The 22,550-nt window shown below is 36.4% G+C and overlaps 1 protein-coding gene and 1 non-coding gene across 2 annotated transcripts in view; both read left to right on the top strand.

Annotated features, from left to right (window-relative positions):
* Positions 1-21,181, top strand: part of LOC135968065 (putative ankyrin repeat domain-containing protein 26-like protein) — a 66,664-nt gene extending 45,483 nt beyond the window's left edge. The window contains exons 5-10 of the mRNA XM_074021568.1: positions 2,750-2,820; positions 5,135-5,215; positions 9,660-9,732; positions 13,656-13,776; positions 14,060-14,121; positions 20,658-21,181. Of these exons, the coding sequence (XP_073877669.1) occupies positions 2,750-2,820; positions 5,135-5,215; positions 9,660-9,732; positions 13,656-13,749 (319 nt within the window). The 3' untranslated portion in view covers positions 13,750-13,776; positions 14,060-14,121; positions 20,658-21,181. The remainder of the gene's footprint in view (positions 1-2,749; positions 2,821-5,134; positions 5,216-9,659; positions 9,733-13,655; positions 13,777-14,059; positions 14,122-20,657) is intronic.
* LOC123569940 (U6 spliceosomal RNA) lies at positions 1,776-1,882 on the top strand. Its single transcript, XR_006693812.1, has one exon. It is a non-coding gene; the product is annotated as a U6 spliceosomal RNA (small nuclear RNA).
* Positions 21,182-22,550: the final 1,369 nt, after the last annotated feature.

The following is a 22,550-nucleotide window of genomic DNA, read 5'->3' as shown; positions in this document are numbered from 1 at the left end:
CTGCTTTCACCTTCCAAACAGCTCTTACTGATAGGTCCCTTAGTTTATTTTTAATTACAACATGTAAGTCCAGGAAAGCAGTGGAGAAATCTTTACTTAAAACTTTGCCTACTTTAGATACGTGACCACAGCATGGTTTCTTGCCCATCAAAGGACTTTATTTAGCAACTTCTATTATGTAATAGTTGACTGGGACAAGAGGCTTCCTCTTTGTCCCTTCGATTTAGCCTTGGTGGTAATTTACAAAGACAAAGGCTTCTGCACCTCTTATGCTTATGTATGTTAACACATGTAAATGTTTAATTCTACATGGACAGGTAAGATATTAAATTGGTGAGGCATACCAAATTAGCTTTTAAAATTTAGAGTCCCTAAGAGTGAAGTTTACCTCTGTTATTTTAGAACAGCCCTCATACTTGCTGTATGTTGTGGATCAGAAATTATGGTCAGCATTCTTCTTCAGCTAAATATTGATGTCTTTTCTCAAGATATATATGGACGAACAGCAGAAGACTATGCTGTTTCTAGGCATTATATTAAGTAAGTGTTTACATTAAAAGGCTATTAACACAAAATGTTAAGGTTTAAAATACTTATAACTATCAAATCTTGTATGATATTTCTTAGTTCAGTTCAGGAGAGGCAGTGATTTAGTCTACTTCATCAGCCAGAAATCAAGCAAAAGGCTAGACTACATAGAAGTGGCAATTGATGCAGGATTCTTTATCTCAGGACTTTTAACCTTTATCTTTAGGAATCTCAATGTTGTCCATTTTATTCCAAGAGTAACCCTTGTACAAGGGATACAAATAGTGTAACATTTTTTATTTTTCTAATTAGTATTTGGGTCTTGAAATGGACAGTTTAGCAGAAAGTCTTGTACTGTCTTCTGTGGACTATCTCCTATACCCTCCTCTTTGATCTTTTCCAGAACCGAAGGGGTTCCCTAATTACAAGGTAGAAAATCTTTTTACAAGTCAGAAGGAGGAGAGAAAAAGGACATTCTAGTCAGTCTGTTCTTTTTGTCGATCCTGTTGCTGCATTGATGCCATTGAAACTGGTCTTGCAGTCTATTAATGATTGACCTTTGCCACCAGGATGCCTTTACTGGATTCAGAAGCCTCAGTCCTCATGGTGATACATGCATAGACTTCAAAGTTACAGCTGTTTTAGTTCACATACCTAAGCTTATGTGTTCCCATTGTTCCTACACCATTGTTCCCAAAGCACCAGCACCCTGTTCTGGCAGCTGGACCTTCTAGCTTTAACCACAAACAGCACATGACCCTTCCCCCGACATGTAAAACCTATGTGGAGCCCACATCTTAGCCTAGACATAGCTAAGACCTTCATGGTATGTTATCCTTTGAAGCCCTTGTTGACCTTTTCTTTAGTGTGAATATTAGTTAGGGTTGTTCTAAACTGTCAGAGAGGTTCAAATCATGTTGTAGAAAGAGATCAGAGTTTCTTTTCTTTGCTACCAGATCTGTATCTTGAAGCTCCTTTTTATCCTTATAATGTCTTTTCTTGGGTGGTAAAAAGTCTCATATCACCCTTATGCAGAGCAGTGGGCCCCTCAAGACAGTTGTTTTCCACAGTATTGAAAATCTCCCAAACTGCTTGCATCTCTACCTGAAGTTTTAAAAATATTTTCAAATTTTACCTCATAGGAATCCATTCAGTAGAATTCTTGGAATCTCAGTAGGTTAGTTGGATTTATCAGAGTCAAGGCTCATCTGTGACTCATCACTATCCATATACAAAAATAGGGCTTTGTGCTTCCTTTGGCAGCACATATCCTAAAATTGGAACAATACAGAGAAAATTTGCATGGCCCCTGCATAAGGATGACACATAAATTTTGAAAGTGCTACATATCTTGCACAGTCACTGGGAGATCATTTGACTATTTGCTGGCTAACCCTGAGGAGACAGTGTGAGTCTTTGTGATTTACACTACAAAAATATTCATGTAAGGTGATCTATAAGATGAGAACGAAGCTGAGTAACACTTGAGATGTTGTGTGGAAATGTATTGTGAGTATGTCCCTCAGAAATAAGAAAATGTCGACATACATCTCCTTTACAAATACATTTTGTCTTCCATGTCAGTTGGAAATGAATGTGGAGATTAAGCATCACTGTAATAAAGGTCTACTTGTTCAGAGTTTGAGTCTGTAGAGAAGGAATAGTAGTGTAATTCAGGTTTTGACATTCAGAGTTTCTTTTCTTTGCTACCAGATCTGTACCCTTCAGCTCCTTTTTATCCTTATAATGTCTTTTCTCAGGTGGTAAAGAGTCTCAATTTTCTCTTATGCAGAGGGTGATATTGAGAATCCCTGAATTACAAACCACAAAGAATAAGACAACTAATAAGCAAAATTAGGACTCTTATTTTTTTGTAAAATTAGGACTTAAAAACATTTTCTGAAGATTACAATATTAGAACCTAATATTGTATTAATTAGGATTAATATTAGAATATTCTAATATTAGAATATTAGAACCTATGAAAAAACACACATTGGGTTTTATTTGGAATTCCAAGATAGTTTCAGCAATAAAGCTTAAGAACAGATTATTTTATTGCTTCAAATTTAAAAAATGTTAATCTCATTCAGTCTCTGTAATCGCCTACCGAAATAAGGCAACAAAATCCTCACTTTTTAGAAGAATTTAATATATGTGGTAAATATTTTATATTGGTATTAAAATATTAATAGTAATTTTATTTATTTTTTATACTTAGAATTTGCCAACAACTTTCTGACTACAAAGAAAAAAATATACCAAGAAACACTTCTCAAAATAGCGATCTAGGTAAGACTTCTGATAGTGAATTACTCTTGGTGGTTGTACCACAGATAAAAAAGTAAGAGAAGTTTGAGAAATTCCTTTGTAAATTGCACATTCTTAATTTTTTCCTCAGTAGATTTCAGAAATATTTAAGAACTTCATTGTAGGTAATTTATAATGGCAAACAGTATTGTCTGAAAAAAATTATTTAATTATGGTTCCTAAAATTCTGTATAATATCTCTGTATAAATAAGAAAAAAATACTTTCAGGATGTTGTGTATTTTCTTTATAGTCATATTATAAATTGAAGTTGTTATAAAATTAAATATTCGATTTAATTTGTAAAATAAGTGGTTTGCATTTAGTAAATGAATATTATAGTTGGTCCTTGAACAGTGTGGGATTTAGGGTTGCCAATCCCTTGTGAAGTTGAAAATTTGTGTATGATTTTTTATTTTCCCCAAAACTTAGCTACTAATAGTCTACTGTTGCCCAGAAACCTTACTGATAACATAGTTAGTTAAGACATATTCGGTATGCTATATATATTATATACTGTATTCTTAAGATAAAGTAAACTAGAGAAGATAAACTGTTATTAAGATAATCATATGGAAGAAAATGTGTCCTATTCATTAAGTGGAAGTGGATCATGATAAGTCTTTATTCTCATAGTTTTCAAGTTGGTCAAGCTGAGGAAAAGGAGAAAGAGCAGTATTGGTCTTGCTGTCTGAGGTGCCAGAAGTGGAAGACAATCTGTGTATAAGTAGACCCCTGCAGTTCAAATTACAAACATTCTCCAACACACTGGGTTTTTATTCAGCCACAAGTCACCATTCAGCCCCTGACTCAAACCTGTTCACAATGTAATATCTAGCTTCACTAGATAGAGAAGCTATTGAAACTGTGGAAAACAGTGTTTTCTGTCACTAAAAAAGTAACTGTCTTTAAAATTGAAAACCCAACAATGCCTTTTTGTTACCATAAGCAAATGGTAATAAGAACTGCAAAACTTAGCCAGTGTGCACCAATACCAATAGGAAATTATTTTTCAAAGATACCTGCTGAGTCCAGAAGTCAGAAAAGCAATTCCTCGTTAAGAAGCGTAGGCCATGTTACATATTCTTCCAGCAACAAGGTCACACCATTATTGACTTCATTACTCCTAATTTAAAATTGAATGCCATATATTAACTTTCTTAGAACAAGATGTGTTCTTCTACCTGCTGGTCAATTGTCATGGTAAAAGTAATTTTGTTTGAACAAGATACTGATATCATTAGCCAAAAGATTATCATAATCAGTATTCAAATTGCCCAACTATAGGCTCAACAAATTATAACAAAAGTACAAAAATGTTTCACAATAACAAAAATGCTACTTTGCTATGTGCATGTAACACCTAATACACTATACAATCTGAACAGTGTCAGTATACCTTTAATTTCTTGCATATTTATCAAGGTACTTCTGTAAGTTAGATTTTGCATGTTGCAGAAGACAAAGATGGGGTAGACATAGTTTTGGTGTTTAAGGTGCTCATAATGGAATAGAGCTGTCTCTATTTCATTTGTGTTTTTCAACAGAATTTCCCAAAAAACAGTGTTTTTATTCATTTATTGAGCTGTCCACTTAAGAAATAACTGTCAAGTGTCTTTCAGATGTTAAGCATTTTTCTAATGTCACAGAATACAAACATTTAAAAATACAGTCAGGGCCAGGCATGGTGGCTCACACCTGTAATTCCAGCACTTTGGGAGGCTGATGCAGGTGGATCACTTGAGGCCAGGAGTTTGAGACCAGCCTGGCCAACATGGTGAAATGCCGTCTCTACTGAAAATACAAAAATTAGCCGGGCATGGTGGTCCATGCCTGTAATCCCAGCTACTTGGGAGGCTGAGGCACAAGAATCGTTTGAATCTGGGAGGCAGAGGTTGCCATCAGCTGAGATTATGCCACTGCTCTCCAGCCTGGGTGACCCAGCAAGACTCTGTTTCAAAACAGAAACAAAAACTACATGCAGGAGCTTCTTATTATCATCTAATAATGTTATCAAGTAATCAAGTAATAACTTGCTACTTTATTAAGTGCTTACTGTGTGCTAAGATGCCCTCTGGAAGCTTATAATTGTCCTTTATTACATATTTATTATTCAATATGTGCCAGACACTTTACGTGGTGAGAAATGAGAGCTTTAAGTGGGTAGGACTTAAGGTAAGAAGGCAGGGCTAGTTGAACTTTTATAGGTCAGGAAGCAGAGAATGGTGTTTAAAGAAGGAATATCTAACAAGACTGTATGGCAGAACTAACATCTAATGAGATTGCACTTTTGGCAGAAGGAACATCTTACAAGATTGTGTGTTTGGCAGAAGGAACATCTAATGACGTTGTGGCAGAAGGAGCAGCAAGTGTAAAAGGTAATATGCTTAAGTAAACTTTGCAGGGTTTACGAGCACTTCCCTTTTGCTAATGTGAAAAGTGTGAGATGTGAGTGGTTGGGAATAAAGTGAATACCTAGCTAAGGCAAATTTATGACTGCCTTTTTTATACTATAGAGGTGAGTAGATCTTATCCTGTAGACCATGAGAAATTTACCAGGTAGAATGCTTTGGGCTGCAAATACTAGATGAGATAAATAAAAGTGGCTAAAACAGTAGGGACTAGAGTTGTTTTGGTGGTTTGGTGATATCATCAGATCCCACTTGTCCCTCTTTCAGCTATGCTGTTGTCCGTGTATTGTTCATGTCCCCTTTCGAGACTGGCTAATTAGCAACAGCTCCAAAAATCGTGTTCTCACAATACAATATCCAAAGGCTAGAAGGGCTGATTTTCTTCACGTTTTTTTGAAATAGAGAGAAATCTCAGAATTATGCAGTGGACTTCCTGCAACATTTTATGGGCTGAGTAACATCACATGTTCTTTCCTAACCAGGCACTGGGAAAGCAAATGGAGTTACTGTGATTAGCTTAGGATAACTGTTTCTCTTTTTGGAGCTTGGGAAGCATATTAGTATGATAAATATCCTGATACTTTTGTGTCCTCTGTATATTCTCAAATAGCCCATCTTCAAGCTCACAATTTTTTTCTTCTGCTTGATTTATTATTTTACTAAAAGACTCTGATGCATTCTATAGTATGCCAGTTGCATTTTTCTATTTCAGAATTTCTGCTTGATTCTGAGTTAATCTTTGTGTTATTGTGAATTTTTTTGCTATTTGAGTTTGATACTGTTCGCTTACAATACAGATTTTGCTAATAATACCAGTCAATTTGACAGAGTTCAGTTAGGATTATGATTATTGAACACAGCAGTTCACTTGTAGGTATCACATTTTTATAAATCCCATTCTCTATTGAATTTGATAGATGCAAAGAAGGGAAAGTAAGAATTCTTAAATTATTAATTGGCTGTCAATAATGTAATTAATATTAATTTTAGTATAGTCTCCAGGTATAATCTGAAAAAGAATACTTGGTAAGAAAGCATTAATCTTATGCTTTAAAAAACATTAAAAAAACAAGGTCTAAAGCATTCATCAAAGTGTGCATAACTTTTAAAAATGAAGATGGCAGAGTCTTGTTATATTATCCACTTTGGTCTCCAACTCCTGGGCTCCTCAAGCAATCTTTCAGCCTCAGCCTCAGCCTCCTGAGTAGCTGAGATTACAAGCAGGTACCGCCAGGCCCTTTTAGGCTTTCAATATTCTACGTTTTTCTATTGTTGATTAAAATGCATTTTACTTTTTTTTAAAAATAGTGGATGGGCGTTCTGAAGACTCTGCTGTCAGGTAGGATTCACAGATTTTTAAAAATTATATGTTAACTAAGGTAATACAGAGAAAAGAAACTAACATCTGTTGAGTGTTGTACTCTGGGCTAGAAACCATATTATATGCTTAACTCATACAGTCATCATAACAGCTTTGCAAACTATCCAGGCTATTATAACCAACTTTTTACTAATTAAGCAACTGTGGTTCAGAGAAGTTAACTGGCCATGATCCGATAATTAACAAGCAGCTGACCTATGATTTGACCATCAGCTTGCTGGACTCCCAAGCTCCTTCTCTGTCCCTCAGCATAGACTGATAGATACCGTGCAGCCCTGGGATCAAGGTACAGGTACAAATTAGATGAATTCAGAAAGTCAGATCTAGTTATATATTAACTCTGGCTTACACATTTTTCCTTAGAAGCCTGTTTAATTCAAGAGTTTGTCCTAATATACTGAACAATTTCGGTGGTAACCAGTGCCTCATTTTTACCCTCAAAGGTTTCAGGGCAGGTCTCATTTAGCTATAGCCACAGGACCATGGGTTTTACATAAGCAAGACCAGGCAAGTCCTGAAGAGGAATTATTTTCTTGTAAGTGAAGGGTATCTACATATAGACCATGTTATGATAAGTATATTTCACATCTAGTTAGAGGCTGTTTCTAATTGATTTCTCTACTTACTGACTTCCCAGTTTAGTTTTCTCTTTAGTTTGCCCTGCCTAGTTCCATGAAACTTTTTCCTCAAAATCTGATTTTTCTATAATCTTTTCTTGAGTTTTAACCTTCCTCTCTGCTTTTCTTGGTGTTTTTTTTTCTGTTATTTTTTTTCCATTTCTTCCAGCTAAGTATTCCCCCTTTCTCTAGAGACAGAATCAAAAGCACATAGAATTTCAGGATTTTAAGGAATCTTAGTGAGAAATTGAAATATCCTCTAGTACTTCAATCTTTGTTTAACACCCTGGTCAATTGGTTGCTCAGATGGAGAACCTGAAACTGAAAGAGGTTAAAGTTACTTATTTGTTTATAGGAAGTGGCAGAAATGAGAGTGGAACTCCTGAACTTTGAAAGCTCAGTGTTCTTCCTTTTTTTTATCATCCTGTTGGTAGGTTTTTTTAATAATGGAAAGGGAAAGTGGGAATAGGGAAAACAGTGGAAGAAGAAAAGATGGAATTAACTGGTGAACGTAATGGTAGAGGATAAGTATGAAATTAGCAGAGAAAGGCCTAGTTTGAAGAGAAACAACACTGAGTTAGGTAGGAATAAGGGTTATAGAAAAGAGATCAGAATATTAGGGTTTATGACAAATTTGATAAAGATAAGTTACAGGAATGAAGCATACAGGACATTGGGAGTTATCTAGAAAGGCATATTAAAATAGGTTCAAGGAGTCCTGGACAAGTTGCTGCCTTTTTGTTTGTTAAATTGGAGCAAGTGACACACTTCAAGGTTTCACCACAACTTGCGGAGGGTGTCTCAGAGCCCGTCCAGTACCAGGGGCCTGGAGGTTGCTGAACTACATAGATCTGTGGCCCAGGACAGGTGTCCTCTCACCTGCCTCTTTTTCTAATCCACTGACATCCTTCCCATGCCCATGTAGGCTAGGGCAGGGGTGGGATTGGCTGGCAAATAAGTCATGGAGCTTCAGTTGAGTCGTTGTTACCGCATCTATGCTGGGGCAGATGACAGATTCCCTTTAGCTTGTTTTCCAGGAAATAGAGAACTCCTGGTTTTGGTCATTGGAACCCACCCCTTTAGGAGTTTGTACTTCCACTGGCTGAATATTTAAAGGTGGAGGTTGCCACAGAGCCTTGCAGAAGAGGAATCTACAGGTGGGAGCCCATAGGAAGGAAGATAGATAGTCCTTAGGGAAACAGAGGTACAACTACCAGGACTGTGTTTTTCCAGCAATCTCTCTCCTCGGTTATCTGAGAGCCTCTGAAAGTTTTTAAAGGGCTTGCTAGTTTATGTGAACCTGAACAGGGCAGGACTTACACAGGGAAAGTAATTGGATTTTATAATTTTTACTGTTTTAATCCTTCTGGGAATAGTATTTTTAATAACAACATACATTTGTCCTTTGACTTTTGTATATTTAGCTTTTAGATTCCTTGTACTGTTTCAGGGTAAAGGGAAGCAATAAGGCCTTCTGAATTGATTTTCACACCGAAGAACCGAGACTGCCACTTTCAAGTGACACAGATTAATCTTTGAACCAGAGATAGATAATGGAGAAAAGACAGTTTTTTCTTTTTTCTTTCCTTCTTTTTTTTTCTTTCTTTGTTCCCTCCCTCCCTCCATTTTTCCTTCCTTCCTTCCTCCCTTCCCTTTCTTCCCCTCCCCTCCCTTTCTGTTCCTTTTTTCCTTCTTTTCCCTCCCTTTCTTTTTTCTTTCTTTCTTCCTCAGAGTCTCACTCTGTTGCCCAGGCTGGAGTACAGTGGTGTGATCTTGGCTCACTGCGGCCTTTACCTCCTGGGTTCAAACTGTCCTCTCACAACAGCTTCCCAAGTAATTGTGACTACAGGTATGTGTGTCACCATGCCTGGCTATTTTTTTTCAGGGCTGGGTTCTCGTCATGTTGCCCAGGCTGGTCTCCAACTCCTGGTCTCAAGCAATCCACCCACCTCAGCCTCTCAAATTGCTGGGATTACAGGCATGAACTACTGTGCCTGGCTGAGACACTGTATCTTTCTACCTTTTTTAAGGTTATCAGATTTGTTACAGTTCAGGTAACAAAAATTATGTAAGCTGTTAATTGGATTTTCAGTTCAGCCTCCAGGACATACAGTTTGTGAAGACCTATTATTCTCAGGCTCTGCCAATAGCTCTGGCTGTCATGATTTGTTCTGGAACTGAAGGTGTCTTCATTGACTATATTTGATATGTTGGGAGAGGTGGAAGGAGGTAACTAAAATCTTTTATAACAGGTTAAATTTTAATTGTATTAAGAAATATTATTTAATACACAGATAGCTGACCTCTCACCTGTTTTTTTTTTTTTTTTTGAGGAGACATCCCAGATATGATCTTGGAAATTATTTTTAAAGAAATGAATGAACTAATTTTTATGTATATTTTTGCTCCAAAGGTTTTCTGGCAAACAAACTATTGATTATTTATTGCCTACATCAGATTATGAAGACATTGATTCTGATATCAAGGTAAAAATGCTCTAATGAAATTAATTTTCTCATTCTGAATCTAGGTTTCTATATTTACTTTTAAAATTTAGCAGTGGTCTACTTATTGTTTTATGTTTGTAATGAATAGTTGGTTAGAGAAGGCCTTTTTTAGAAATACAACTAGTTGAGTTAATTTTTTTTTTTTTTTACTTTGGTAAATAACAAATGATCGTTAAATACTAACAGGGTGAGGGTAAAACAAGAATGGCCTGGAAAATACAATGTAGCAGGGAAATTAGGTTAAGCTTTCTTACCATAGAGGAAATTTGACACATGATCAAGGTTTATTTTGATAAGTATTCTTACTGTGGCTTTTAAATCATACACACCTTTATGATACTTATGGCTAATGAAATCTTTAATGGATCCAATTACTTATTATAGTAATCATGGAATCTCCCGGATGCCTTTCATTGTCAAACCTATACAGAAGAGAGCATATCATTTCTTTTTTTCCTTGGACACTTACTATTTTGGTATCATGTACTTGTTAAGAGAAAGCTTTTTCTCTGTTTCTATCCTTGATTGAGTAGTTAGACTAAAATAATATTAGAAATTACAGAAATTTGGCCAGGCGCAGTGGCTCACGCCTGTGATCCCAGCACTTTGGGAGGCTGAGGCAGGCGGATCACTTGAGACCAGGAGTTTGAGACCTGCAAAATATAGCCACACTTGGTGACATACACACCTGTAGTCCCATCTACTTGGGAGACTGAGGTGGGAGGATAGCTTGAGCCCAGGAGGTGAGCCAAGATCACACCAGCCTGGCCTACATGTTGAAACCCTGTGTCTACAAAAAATACACAAACTAGCCAGGTATGGTGGTACACGTCTGTAATCCCAGCTACTCGAGAAGCTGAGGCAGGAGAATCACTTGAACCCAGGAGGCGGAGGTTGCAGTGAGCTGAGATCATAGCCCTGCACCCCAGACTGGTGACAGAGTGAGACTCTGTCTCAAAAAAAAAAAAAAAAAAAATGTGGAAATTTAGTTGAGTATTGTGGCACATGCCTACAGTCCCAGCTATTAGAGAGGTTGAGGTTGAGGTGGGAGAATTTATTGAGCCCAGGAGTTAAAGACCAGGCTGGCCAACATAGCAAGACCTTTTCTCTAATTAAAAACAATTGTGGAAAATTAGAAATGTACATTTTCTTCTCAAAATCTGTATTACAAAGAGATTCCACTGCGTTTTCCAAGTCATTTCATTAAGAATACACTTTTAAAACTCTTCATCTAAATGAAGAATACATATTTTGCCCAATATAACAGCCAGTTCTAGAAGCAGAGACTCTTAATAACCATAGAAGACTTTAATTTCATTTTTTTTGCATTGTAGTTTGTGAAAATATCAACTCAAAATCCTTGTATTATGTACTTAAATTTTAAATTTCAGAAGTTTTTGTATTTAGCTACTTAAGTAATCATTTAAAAACTCCTGCATTAGTATGAGCTACTGGAGGTTAGGAAAAATATTTGTTTGTATCCCGGAGTACCTAGAATAACATCTTGCATGTAACAAGCTTCTAATATTTTGGAATGTAAATAAATTCATGGACAAATGGATTTCTATACAATGAAGGGTTACAAGTAACATAATATACATAACTAATAAATCTATTACATTTCTAAAATATAGCTTATATTTGTATTTCCCTTTTTTGTGTGTGAGACGGAGTCTCACTGCGTCAATCAGGCTGGAGTGCGGAGTGGTACAATCTTGGCTCACTGCACCCCCACCTCCTTAGTTTAAGTGATTTTCCTGCTTCCACCTCCTGAGTATCTGGGATTACAGGCATGCACCCGCCATGCTGTCCAGGCTGGTTTCAAATTCCTGACTTCAAGTGATCTACCTGCCTTCGACTCCCAATGTGCTGTGATTACAGGCATGAGCCACCATGCCCGGCCTGTATTTCCTTTTAATGTATACGATGCATAAATTCAGATGTGTTATATTGTAAACATATGCCATAAATAAGAAGGAAATGAATTAGAAATATGCTATCACTAGAAAAGATGATCACAGTATATTTTCTAGTATCTTTCAACTCTAAGCTTAGATTAGAATTTTAGATTAAAAAATTTAAACTTTCTTGAGCCCCAACTCATGTTCTAGCAAATCTATCTTTTCAAGCCATATGTTACTCTGTAGAATTCCAATTACTAATTCTTTGTCCAAGTGGAGCGTTTCTTTTTCCATTTTTCTCTCTCTATAGTAATACTGTTCCAGCTTTCAGGTAGTGGTAGCTGATCATGTTTAACTAATTTAATATATCGTTTTATAGTATAAAATTAAACTCTTTATTACAGCAATATTTATGAAACACTAATTTTGGAGTAAATACTGATCAGTATTGTTAGGGATATACTATGAACAGAGGTCTCTATGATATATCTGTATTTTTCCATGAACCTTCCTGTACTTGATGATATTTCCTTGGTTCCTGCTTGAAAATTATAGATGTATTTGAAAACTTAAATCATCAGCTTGGATAATCTTAGCCTAATTTTTTATGCTAGATCCTTTCTCCAATTTTTAGGTACCATTCTATATGGTGTAAATAGGAGATTAGAATTATTAGTATGTTGTTTACAGGGGAATAAGAAAGCTATGCAATTTTAAAAACAGGGCTTTACATTTCTCTCTTATGTTATACTAGTGCTGAAAAATGCCTCATCATTCTGTAATCACAGAAGCATTTCTCTTCTACAGTTTCAAACTTCAGAATTTTTAAAAAGGGATGTTCTGGCAGCATTTTGAATTGATGTTTTAAAATTAAAATTTTTGACTCAATTTGAAGTGCATGTTACCACAATATTCCAGAAATAAATGTTTGCATGTATTAATAAAAGTGTATCTTATATTTTTGAAAAAAATGTTGAAATAGGTAATTGCAAAATTGAATCTCATAATTTATTTTTTGTACTTATTTTCATTTTCAAAATTTCAGAGTTCTCTATAGGCTTGCATGATTTAATTCTACTGATTTTGACCCTTTTGACTTTTTGTGACCTGCTATCATCTGGTTTTTCTATCCTAGTAAATAATACCTAGTAAGTAGCACTGAAATGTCGAAGTGGAAGAAGTTTTGGGTTTCAGCCCTCCCTCAAATCACCAGTCCAGTCACTCACCAAGCTCCATATTTTCCATGAGCTTACTATTTTTATATCTTACTACTGTAATTCACTCTCTGACCCATAATTTTGAAATACTCTTGTCTAGTTTTGTCCCCCTCACCATGTTCTGTTCGTGTAACTTTACATTGCTGCCAAGGTGACCTTTCTAACATATTTTTATTATGATCTAACTCATCTGCTTTTGCGTGGATCCTTATTACATCCTGGGGAAAGCTCACAGTGTAGCAGGATACACAGGATACATATTTTTGTGTTTTGGCCTGATTCTCCCATTTTATCTCTTTATCTCATTCACTCTGTGTTCCAGTTTTATCATTACTTTGGTAGCCCTCATTCGCCATGCCTCTTTTTTTTTTATTTTTTATTTTTTTACTTTTTTTTCTCATGCTGTCCTGTATAGGAACCCTAATGTCCTCACTCTACACTTTGTCTCTCTTTCAAAATAGTCCATATCTTTGCAGCATTTCCTGAACTTCTCAGGTAGAACTGACTGTTAGCCCTTTTGTGCCCTTACTGTACTTGGTTCACTTCAGTTGTAGAACTAGTGAATTATGCTTTTCTGTTTTTATTTGTTTTCATATATTTCTACCCTCAATCAACTATAAGGCAGAATCTATCTTGTATATACATATTCAGCTTCTCGCAGGATATTGCCTATGATTTGATAGACACAGTGAATGTTTGAGGTCTTACTGGTTGAATGATTGAGTGGTAGAGTGAATAAACACAATGTTTCCTGAAGTTTGTTGTTGTTGTTGTTTTTTAATAGGATGGACCAATTAAGCCAGCAAATGGACAAAGACAAAATGATACTGGTGTTATTGCAAGTGCCCCACAAGAATACACAAATAATGACAGTTTAATTTTTGTTGACAAAAACAACAGAAGTGGTAAGTTAGTGAATATCTGTAAGAATTTTTTAATGCTTACATGCTATTATTAAAACACATTAAAGTATGTGAGACTCAAATACAATATTCAGCTCTTTGAAATATTTTTACTGTCTTTCTTCATATTACCAATTTCTTCCTAAATCTACTTTAATCCTCTGAATTTCTATTTTGCTGTTCTACTTTATTGAGATATTTGTGAATGCGTGCAGCCTTGTTTATGTATTTAAAATTCAGGGTGGTAAGTATTCTCATAACTCTCTTTGTTCATAATGTTTTACAGATACAACAGCCACATCAGGATCCGGACAAGACAGAAATATGGAATCACTTTTGGATTCTGAGGTATTGTCTATTGTTTTTGTTGTTACCATTTTAAAATATAAGCATTAGTGATGTTAAAACGTTAAAGAAGATACTTTCACTTTGCTTTCTCACCGCTGTTTGTGCTTATAAGGAATTATTTTCTTACGTTTTCAGCCCCTAACTAATAAAGCAGTTATGGACTGAGTATATTGCTACTGCATAGTACAATTTGGCTAATTTGCAGAATTCATTTAAGAAGCCAGTGTAGTACAGTTCAAAAACAAAGCTCAGAAGTCACAAGGAATGAGTTTGGATTCTTAAGTAAAAGGATTGGTAAATACTAAGAGGGAGTAGAGATGAAACTAATGGGCTTTTAAATACATTGTGATACACAATTATAGTAGGCTAAGCTTTCTTACCATAGAAGAAATATGAAATGTGGCCAAGGTTTATTTGGATAAGTATTTTTACTGTGACTTTTAATTCATGCAAACAGGCCCAGTGTGGTGGCTCACACCTGTAATCCTTGCACTTAAGAGAGGCCGAGATAGGCAGATCACCTGAGGTCAGGAGTTCGAGACCAGCCTGACCAACATGGTGAAACCCTGTCTCTACTAAAAGTACAAAAATTAACCAGGTGTGGTGGCGGGTACCTGTAATCCCAGCTACTCGGGAGGCTGAGGCAGGAGAATCACTTGAATCCAGGAAGCAGAGGTTGCAGTGAGCCAAGGTGGCGCCACTGCACTCCAGCCTGGGCATCAGAATGAGACTCATCTCAAAATCAATCAATCAATCATGCTAACATGACTTATAAAACTTACCATTAACTAAATCTTTAATGGACACAGTTACTTACAGTAATCATGGAATCTCTCTGGTGCTTTTCATTTCTAAAACTGAACAGTAGATAGCATATTCTTTTTTTCTTGAACACTTATTATTTTGGTATCATACATTTTCAAAATGTTTTTATTTTAATTTTTGTTGAGTACATAGTAAGTGTATATATTTATGAGTTACTTGAGCTATTTTAATACAGACATGCAATATGTAATAATCACATCAGGATAAACTGTATTGATCACCTTGATCATTCATCCTTTGTGCTTCACATAATCCAATTATATTCTTTTAGCTATTTTAAAATGTACAATTAAGTTGTCTTTTACTGTAGTTGTCCTGTTGTGCTAGCAAATCCCAGGCCTTATACCTTCTGGTTTTTTGGTACACATCAATCGTCCGCCAACCCCACACTCTACAACTATACTTCCCATCCTCTGATAACGATCCTTATTCTCCCTATCTCAATATATTGAATTGTTTTGATTTTTTGAACCCATAGATAAGTGGGCAATATTTTTCTTTCTGTGTCTGATTTATTTGACTTAACATAATGATCTCTAGTTTAATCCTGTTATTGCAAATGACATTTTCCTTACATTTGAAAAACAAATTTCAATAGTTTTTGGAGTACAGGTTGGTTTTGGTTACATGGATAAGTTCTTACATGGTGATTTCGGAGATGTTAGTGCATCCGTCACCTGAGCAGTGTACACTGTACCCAATGTGCAGTCTTTTATCTTCCAACACCTTCCCACCCTTCCTCCCCACCTCCCCAGAGGCCATTATATTATTCTTATGCCTTTGTGTCCTCCTAGCTTAGCTCCCACAGAACATACAGTATTTAGTTTTCCTGAGTTAACTTTACTTAGAATAATGGCCTCCGGCTCCATTCAAGTTGCTGCAAAAGACATTATTTCCTTCATTTTTATGTATGAGTGTATTCCATGGTGTCTATATACCAGATTTTCTTTATCCACTCATTGGTTAGTGGGCACTTAGGTTGGTTCCGTATCTTTGCAGAAGTGCTATCTGGGAGTCAGGGACTAGAGTGAAAAACCTCAGAATTTTACTTGGTGTTCTGTTGTACTGTGGCTGAGCTGGGCCTCACACCGCAAGGTGCAGTGCTTCCCACTCTTACCTCTCCTATCGGATGGCCGAGGAGACTCGCCCTGTGGCCAGTGCTACCACAGGTTCTTAGGGAGCACTGCCAGGCTACCGCTGATGTCCACAGGTTCTTAGGGAGCACTGCCAGGCTACCGCTGATGTCCACAGGTTCTTAGGGAGCACTGCCAGGCTACCGCTGATGTCCACAGGTTCTTAGGGAGCACTGCCAGGCTACTGCTGATGTTCTGGTAAGGCCTGAGGGCTCTTCAGTTAGCTCGTGGTGAATGTTGCCTGGCCTGGCACCCTTCAGGGGAGTGGGCTCCCATTTGGCCCAGGGATGGTCCAGAAATGCGGTCCAAGAGCCAAGGACTGGAATTGGGGACCCCAGGGGCCTGCTTGGTGCTCTAGCCTTCGTGGTCCAGCTGGTACCTAAGATGCAAGTCAAAGACCCCTTTACTTTTCCCTCTGCCTTTCTCAAGCAGAAGGAGTCTTTCCTTCTAGCCATTACAGCTGGAAATATCCTGTCTCACCTGAGGCTAGTGTCAGTGTTTCACCCAGGACCTCAACGTAATACCTGTGTGTCACTGCTGGTTATTCAGGGTCCATGGGCTCTTCAGTTAGTAGGCGATGAATATTGCCACGAATGAGTTCTTCCCCTCTCCAGGGAGTTCCCTGTGGCCCAGGGAGTATCTAGAAACACCATATCAGAACTAAGGCCTGTAAGGGGGGACTCATGACTCTGACCAGTATCCTACTCTGTTGTAGCTGAGCTGGTATTTAAGATACAAGACAAAGTCTACTCACTGTTTCCTTTCCCCTCCTCAAGCGGAAGGAAGGTGTCTCTTTTGGTGCCCCAAGCTGTTCAGCCTGGGATTGGAGGAGGAGTAGCACCAGCACTTTTGTACATGCCCCGCCCCATCGTCCTCTGGCTTATAGCACAGTTCAGCACTTGGACCCACCTGGGAATTGGAGTCCTTGTGGCTTAGACTGCCTTTCAAGTTTTAAGTAGGGCCCTGGGACAATTTAGCATGCTGGTGACAAGGCTTGTGGGAACTCAAGTTGTGGTTACTGGGATGGGTGATTCCCCTTTGGCCAGGGCTGGTTTAAATGCTCTCCCTGTGGGTGAGCATCAGCTAAGTTTATTCCAGTTTTGCTTTTTGCTGTAATAGGGCAACACTGAGTTTAATGCAACATCTCACAATTGCTTTACCCTCTCCCAAGTGCTCAGATTCTCTGTGTACCATGCTACCACTGCTGGGGGATGTGGGAGTGTTAACATCGATGATTCAAGACTGTTTTTCCTACCTCTTCAGTGCCTCTTGTAGTCGTCAGAAGTTAAAACCAGGCGCTTCCAGTGTTCACCTGATTTTTGGTTCTTACAAAGGTGTTTTATTTCTGTAGGTAGTTGTTAGATTGGTGTCCTTGTTGGGAAATAATTGATGGAGCCTTTTATTCTGCCATTTTGCTTGCCTCCTTTTTTTGGTATCATACACTTCTTAGAAGAGAAGTTTATTTTCTGTTTCTATCCTTGGTTCTGTAATTAGAATAAAATCATATTAGAAATTATGGAAATTTAGTTGGGAATTGTGGCACACGCCTGCAGCTGCAACTATTGAGGAGGCTGACGTGGGAGAATTTCTTGAACCCAGGAGTTAAAGACCAGGCTGATTAACAGAGTGAGACCTTTTTACTAATTTAAAAAAATGTGGAATTTTAGAAATGTAAACTTCCTCTCTCAAAATCTGTATTACAAAGGTATTCCACTGTGTTTTCTAAGTCATTTCATTAAGAATATACTCAAAATTCTTCATCTAATTGAATAATACATATTTTGCCCAAAATAACAATTCTAGAAGCAGACTCTTTGATAATCATATATAAGACTTTAATTTCAGTTTTTTTGTATTGTAGTTTGTGAAAATATCAACTCAAAATTCTTGTATTCTTAAATTTTAAATTTCAGAAGTTTTTGTATTTCACTATTTAAATAATCATTTAAACACTCTTGCATTAGTATGAACTACTGGAGGTTAGGAAACATATTTGTTTGTATCCTGGAGTACGTAGAATACATCTTGCATGTAACAAGCATTATAATATTTTGAATGTAAATACATAAATGGACAAATGGATTTTTATGTAGTGGAGTATTAGAGGTAACATAATATGCATAACTTACTCAATAATTAAATCTCTTGCATTTCTAAAATATGGCTTAATCTGATATAGCCTTTTAATGTTTAGGATGTATAAATTCAGATGTGTTATGCTGTAAAAATATGTCATAAATAAGAAGGACGTGAATTAGAAATATACTATCAATAGAAAAGATGGTTACAGTGTATTTCCTAGTATCTTTCAACTCTTAAGCTTAGAATTTTAGATTAAAAAATTTAAACTTTCTTGAGCCCCAACTCATGTTCTAGCAAATCGATCTTTTCAAGCCATACATTACTCTGTAGAATTCCAATTACTAATTCTTTGTCCAAGTGGAGAGTCGATGGAACATTTCTTTTTCCATTTTTCTCTCTCTGTAGTAATAATGTTCCAGCTTTCAGGTAGTGGTAGCTGATCATGTTTAACTAATGTATCATTGTAGAGTGTAAAATTAAACTCTTTATCACAGCAATATTTACAAAACACTGGTTGTGAATACTGAACAGTGTCTCTAGGTGACACTGTAGACAGAAGTCTCTTTTGTGTATGTGTTTCTCCGTGAACCACACTGTGCTTGATTGTTCTTAGGGCTTGCTTGATAATTACAGATGTATTTGAAAACTGTTCTGTTTTAGAAACTTTTATTTTAAGTTTAGCGGGTACATGTGCAGGTTAGATAGAGAGGAAAACTAGTGTCACGAGGGCTTGTTTTACATATTATCACCCAGGTATTAAACCTAATAATCATTAGTATTTTTCCTGATCCTTTCCTTCCTCCTACCCACAGTACATTCCAGTGTCGGCTGTTCCCCTCTCTGTGTCCATCTACTCTCATTATTTAGCTCTGACTTATAAGTAAGAACATGCGGTATTTGGCTTTCTGCTCCTGTGTTAGTTTGCTAAGGATGATGTCCTCTAACTCCATTCACGTTCCTGCAAAGAACATACATAATCTCACAATTTTGTATGGCTGCATAGTATTTCATGGTGTGTATATGTACCACATTTTCTTAAATCATCAACTTGGATAATCACAGCTTTATTTTTATGCTAGATTCCTTCAGTTTTTATTTTGATTATTTTGGGGGGAACAGGTATTGTTTGGTTACATGAATTAATTATTTAGTGGTGATTTCTGAGATTTTGGGGTACCCATCACCCAAGCAGTGTACATTGTACCAAGAATGTAGTCTTCTATCTGTCACCCTCTGCTTTCTCCTGAGTTTCAAAGTCCATTGTATTATTCTTGTGCTTTTGAGTCCTCATAGCTTAGCTCCCACTTCTGAGTGAGAACATACAATGTTTGGTTTTCCATTTCTGGGTTACTTCACTTAAAATAATGGTCTCCAACTCCATCCAGGTTGCTGGGAATACCATTATTTCATTCCTTTTTATGGATGAGTATTATTCCATGGTATATATGTGCCACATTTTCTTTGTCTACTCATTGATTGATGGGCATTTGGGTTGGTTCTGTATTTTTGCAGCTGTGAGTTGTGCTGCTATAAACGTGTGTGCAAGTGTCTTTTTTAACATAATGAGTTCTTTTTCTCTGGGTAGACACCTAGTAGTGGGATTGCTGGATAAAATGGTAGATCTACTTTTAGTACTTTAAGGAATCTCCATGCTATTTTCCATGGCGATTGTATTAGTTTACATTCCCAGCAGAAGTGTAAAGATGTTCCCCTTTCACCACATTCACTTCAACATCTATTTTTTTTTTTTTTTAATTTTTAGATTATGGCCACTCTTGCAGGAGTAAGGTAGCATCGCATTGTGGTTTTGATTTGCATTTTCCTGATAATTAGTGATGTTGAGCATTGTTTCATTTGTTTGTCAGCCGTTTGTGTATCTTCTTTGGAGAAATGTGTATTCCTGTCCTTTGCCCACTTTTTGGTGGGATTATTTGATTTTTTTTCTTGCTGCTTTGAGTTCCTTGTAGATGCTGGATATTAGTCCTTCATTGGGTTCGTAGTTTGTGAAGATTTTCTCCCACTCTGTAGGTTGTCTGTTTACTCCGCTGATTATTATTATTATTGGTTTTTTTTGCTGTGCAGAAGCTTTTTATTTTTGCTCATGCTGCCCTGTCTAGGAACCTTCCTACCCTCACTCTGCACTTTGTCTCCCTTTCAAAATAGGGCCTATATTCGCAGCAGTTTTTCAGCTTCTCGGGCAGAACCGACTGTTGTCCCTTTTGTGCCCTTACTGTACTTTATTCACTTCTCTTTTATTACTAGTGAATTAGACTTTTGTTTCTGTTTTTTATATATTTTTATTCTCACTCAAATATAAGGCAGAATCTGTCTTTTATATGTATTTTCAGCTTTTCCCAGGATATTGCCTATGATTTGATAGACACAGTGAATGTTTATTGTCTTAACTGGTTGACTGAGTGGGGGAGTGAGTGAATACATCCCTGAAGTTCTTTTTTTTCTTTTTTTTTTTTTTTTTTTTTGCTTTGTTTTTAATAGGATGGAGCAGCTAAGCCAGCAAATGGAAAAAGACAAAATGGTACTGATATTATTGAACGCACCCCATGAGAGCACACAAATAGTAAGAATTTAAATTTAATTTACTGAATATCTCTGATAATTTTTTAATGCTTAAATGCTATTTTAAAAAACTGACTTAAATATGTAGACTCAAATATAAAATCCATTTCTTCTAGATTTTTTTCATGCCTTTCTTCATAGTGCCAACTTCTTTTTCATAAATCTACTTCAACCCTCTGAATTTCTTTGTTGCTCTTTCATTTTATTGAAATATTTATGAATGGATATAGCATTGCATATGTATTTAAAATTCAGAGTGATAAATGTTCTCTCATGAATGTATCTGTGAATAACATCTTATAACATTTTACAGCTGCAGTGTCCTCATCAGGATCAGGACAAGAGGGCAATATAGAATCACTTTTGGATTATGAAGTATTAGCTGTTGTTTTTTTGTTGTTATATAAAAAAATAAAACCATTCTGTGATGTTAAATCATAAAAGAGGATGCTTTGACTTTACTTTCTCGCCTCATAGTAGAATTCTTCTAATTTGCGGGGTTCATTTAAAAAGCCAGGGTAATACAGTGAAAAAATAAAGGCTTAAAAGTCAGAAGGAATCAATTTGGGTTATGAAGTTAAGTTTGTGTAAAAGCTAAAGAATTATTCCAGGTCAATGCAGGGCCACATGTATGACTGTATGGTATATCTGGATGTGTGTGGTATATCTCATCTCTAATGAGATTCAGAGAAAAACCGTTTGGACTGTAGTTTTTCACAACTTCGAACTTGAAGAGGTAATTCCTGGGACTTGAAAGCATTAGTGAATTTGGATTATCCAGTATAGATCTGCAAGGAATATTTCAGGAGAAAGAAAAGCATGGAGAATAGTAAATACTTCGTGCTATAATAATAACAATTTGGTTTAATGTTGTTTTAATAAGTAGAAATCTTTTTAAAAAATAGAACGCATTGGGTATCTTTGTGGCAAATGATGACGTTCTAAGGTGACACCCATGGAAAGACATGGGAAAGGCTCGACCTCTTAGACAGAAGCAGCTGCTACCCAGCACCAAGCTGAAGTCAAAACATGTTACTGTCTTTGTTCTTTTTCTTAGTATCAGTGGATTCTTGTAAAAAAATTATTTAACCTATTTGAACATCAGTTACTGCCTTTATAAAAACAATACTGGAATGTACCCTTTAGGTATGTGTAATGAGCAAATATGGTAAGAAATAGAAAAACATTTTGTTAACTGGTAAGTATGTATACAAATGTAAGATAAAATGGTCCCAGTGGCATTCAGTGACTTGATAAATATTGGAGATGTTTTGTGTAAACCTGAAGGACAGTAAATTGGCAGCAGTGTCAAGAAAGAATGGAAAGTTAGAATGCGCAAGTGGATTTCTAATTCAGGGTATTATAAGTTTCAGCAGACTATGGCTAGAGATATTATATAGCAATATAGTGATTTAGCACTTAAGATCTTCCCAAGAGATTTTAAAATCTTTTGAGATTGAATACCTTTCTGTTTCTGAGTACCAACTATGTGCTAGGCAGTTAGACACAGAATATACAGGGTGAGGGCTCATGCTATAGTACTAAGAGAAAAACAAGCAAACAGCTAACAATTGTAAGTTACTGTACATGCTTTCTATAAGGAAAACAGAATTTTAGGTTAGATGTTATTGAAGCAGTTTATAGTTAGGATGGGAGTGGGAGTGAAATTCTGTAGTCAGAGAAGATCTTTATGCATGTGAAATGTAATCTATCAATTAAAAATTGAGAAAGAGCCAGCTATGTGAAAGCCTAGGAAAAGGAAATCTGGACAGAGAGAAAAATGGATCATATCTGTTCATTATTTTATTCTTA

This window comes from Macaca fascicularis, chromosome 17, assembly GCF_037993035.2.
Source record: "Macaca fascicularis isolate 582-1 chromosome 17, T2T-MFA8v1.1".
NCBI lineage: Eukaryota > Metazoa > Chordata > Mammalia > Primates > Cercopithecidae > Macaca > Macaca fascicularis.
The sequence above is the reverse complement of the archived record's forward strand: the minus strand, read 5'-3'. Positions and strand labels throughout refer to the sequence as shown.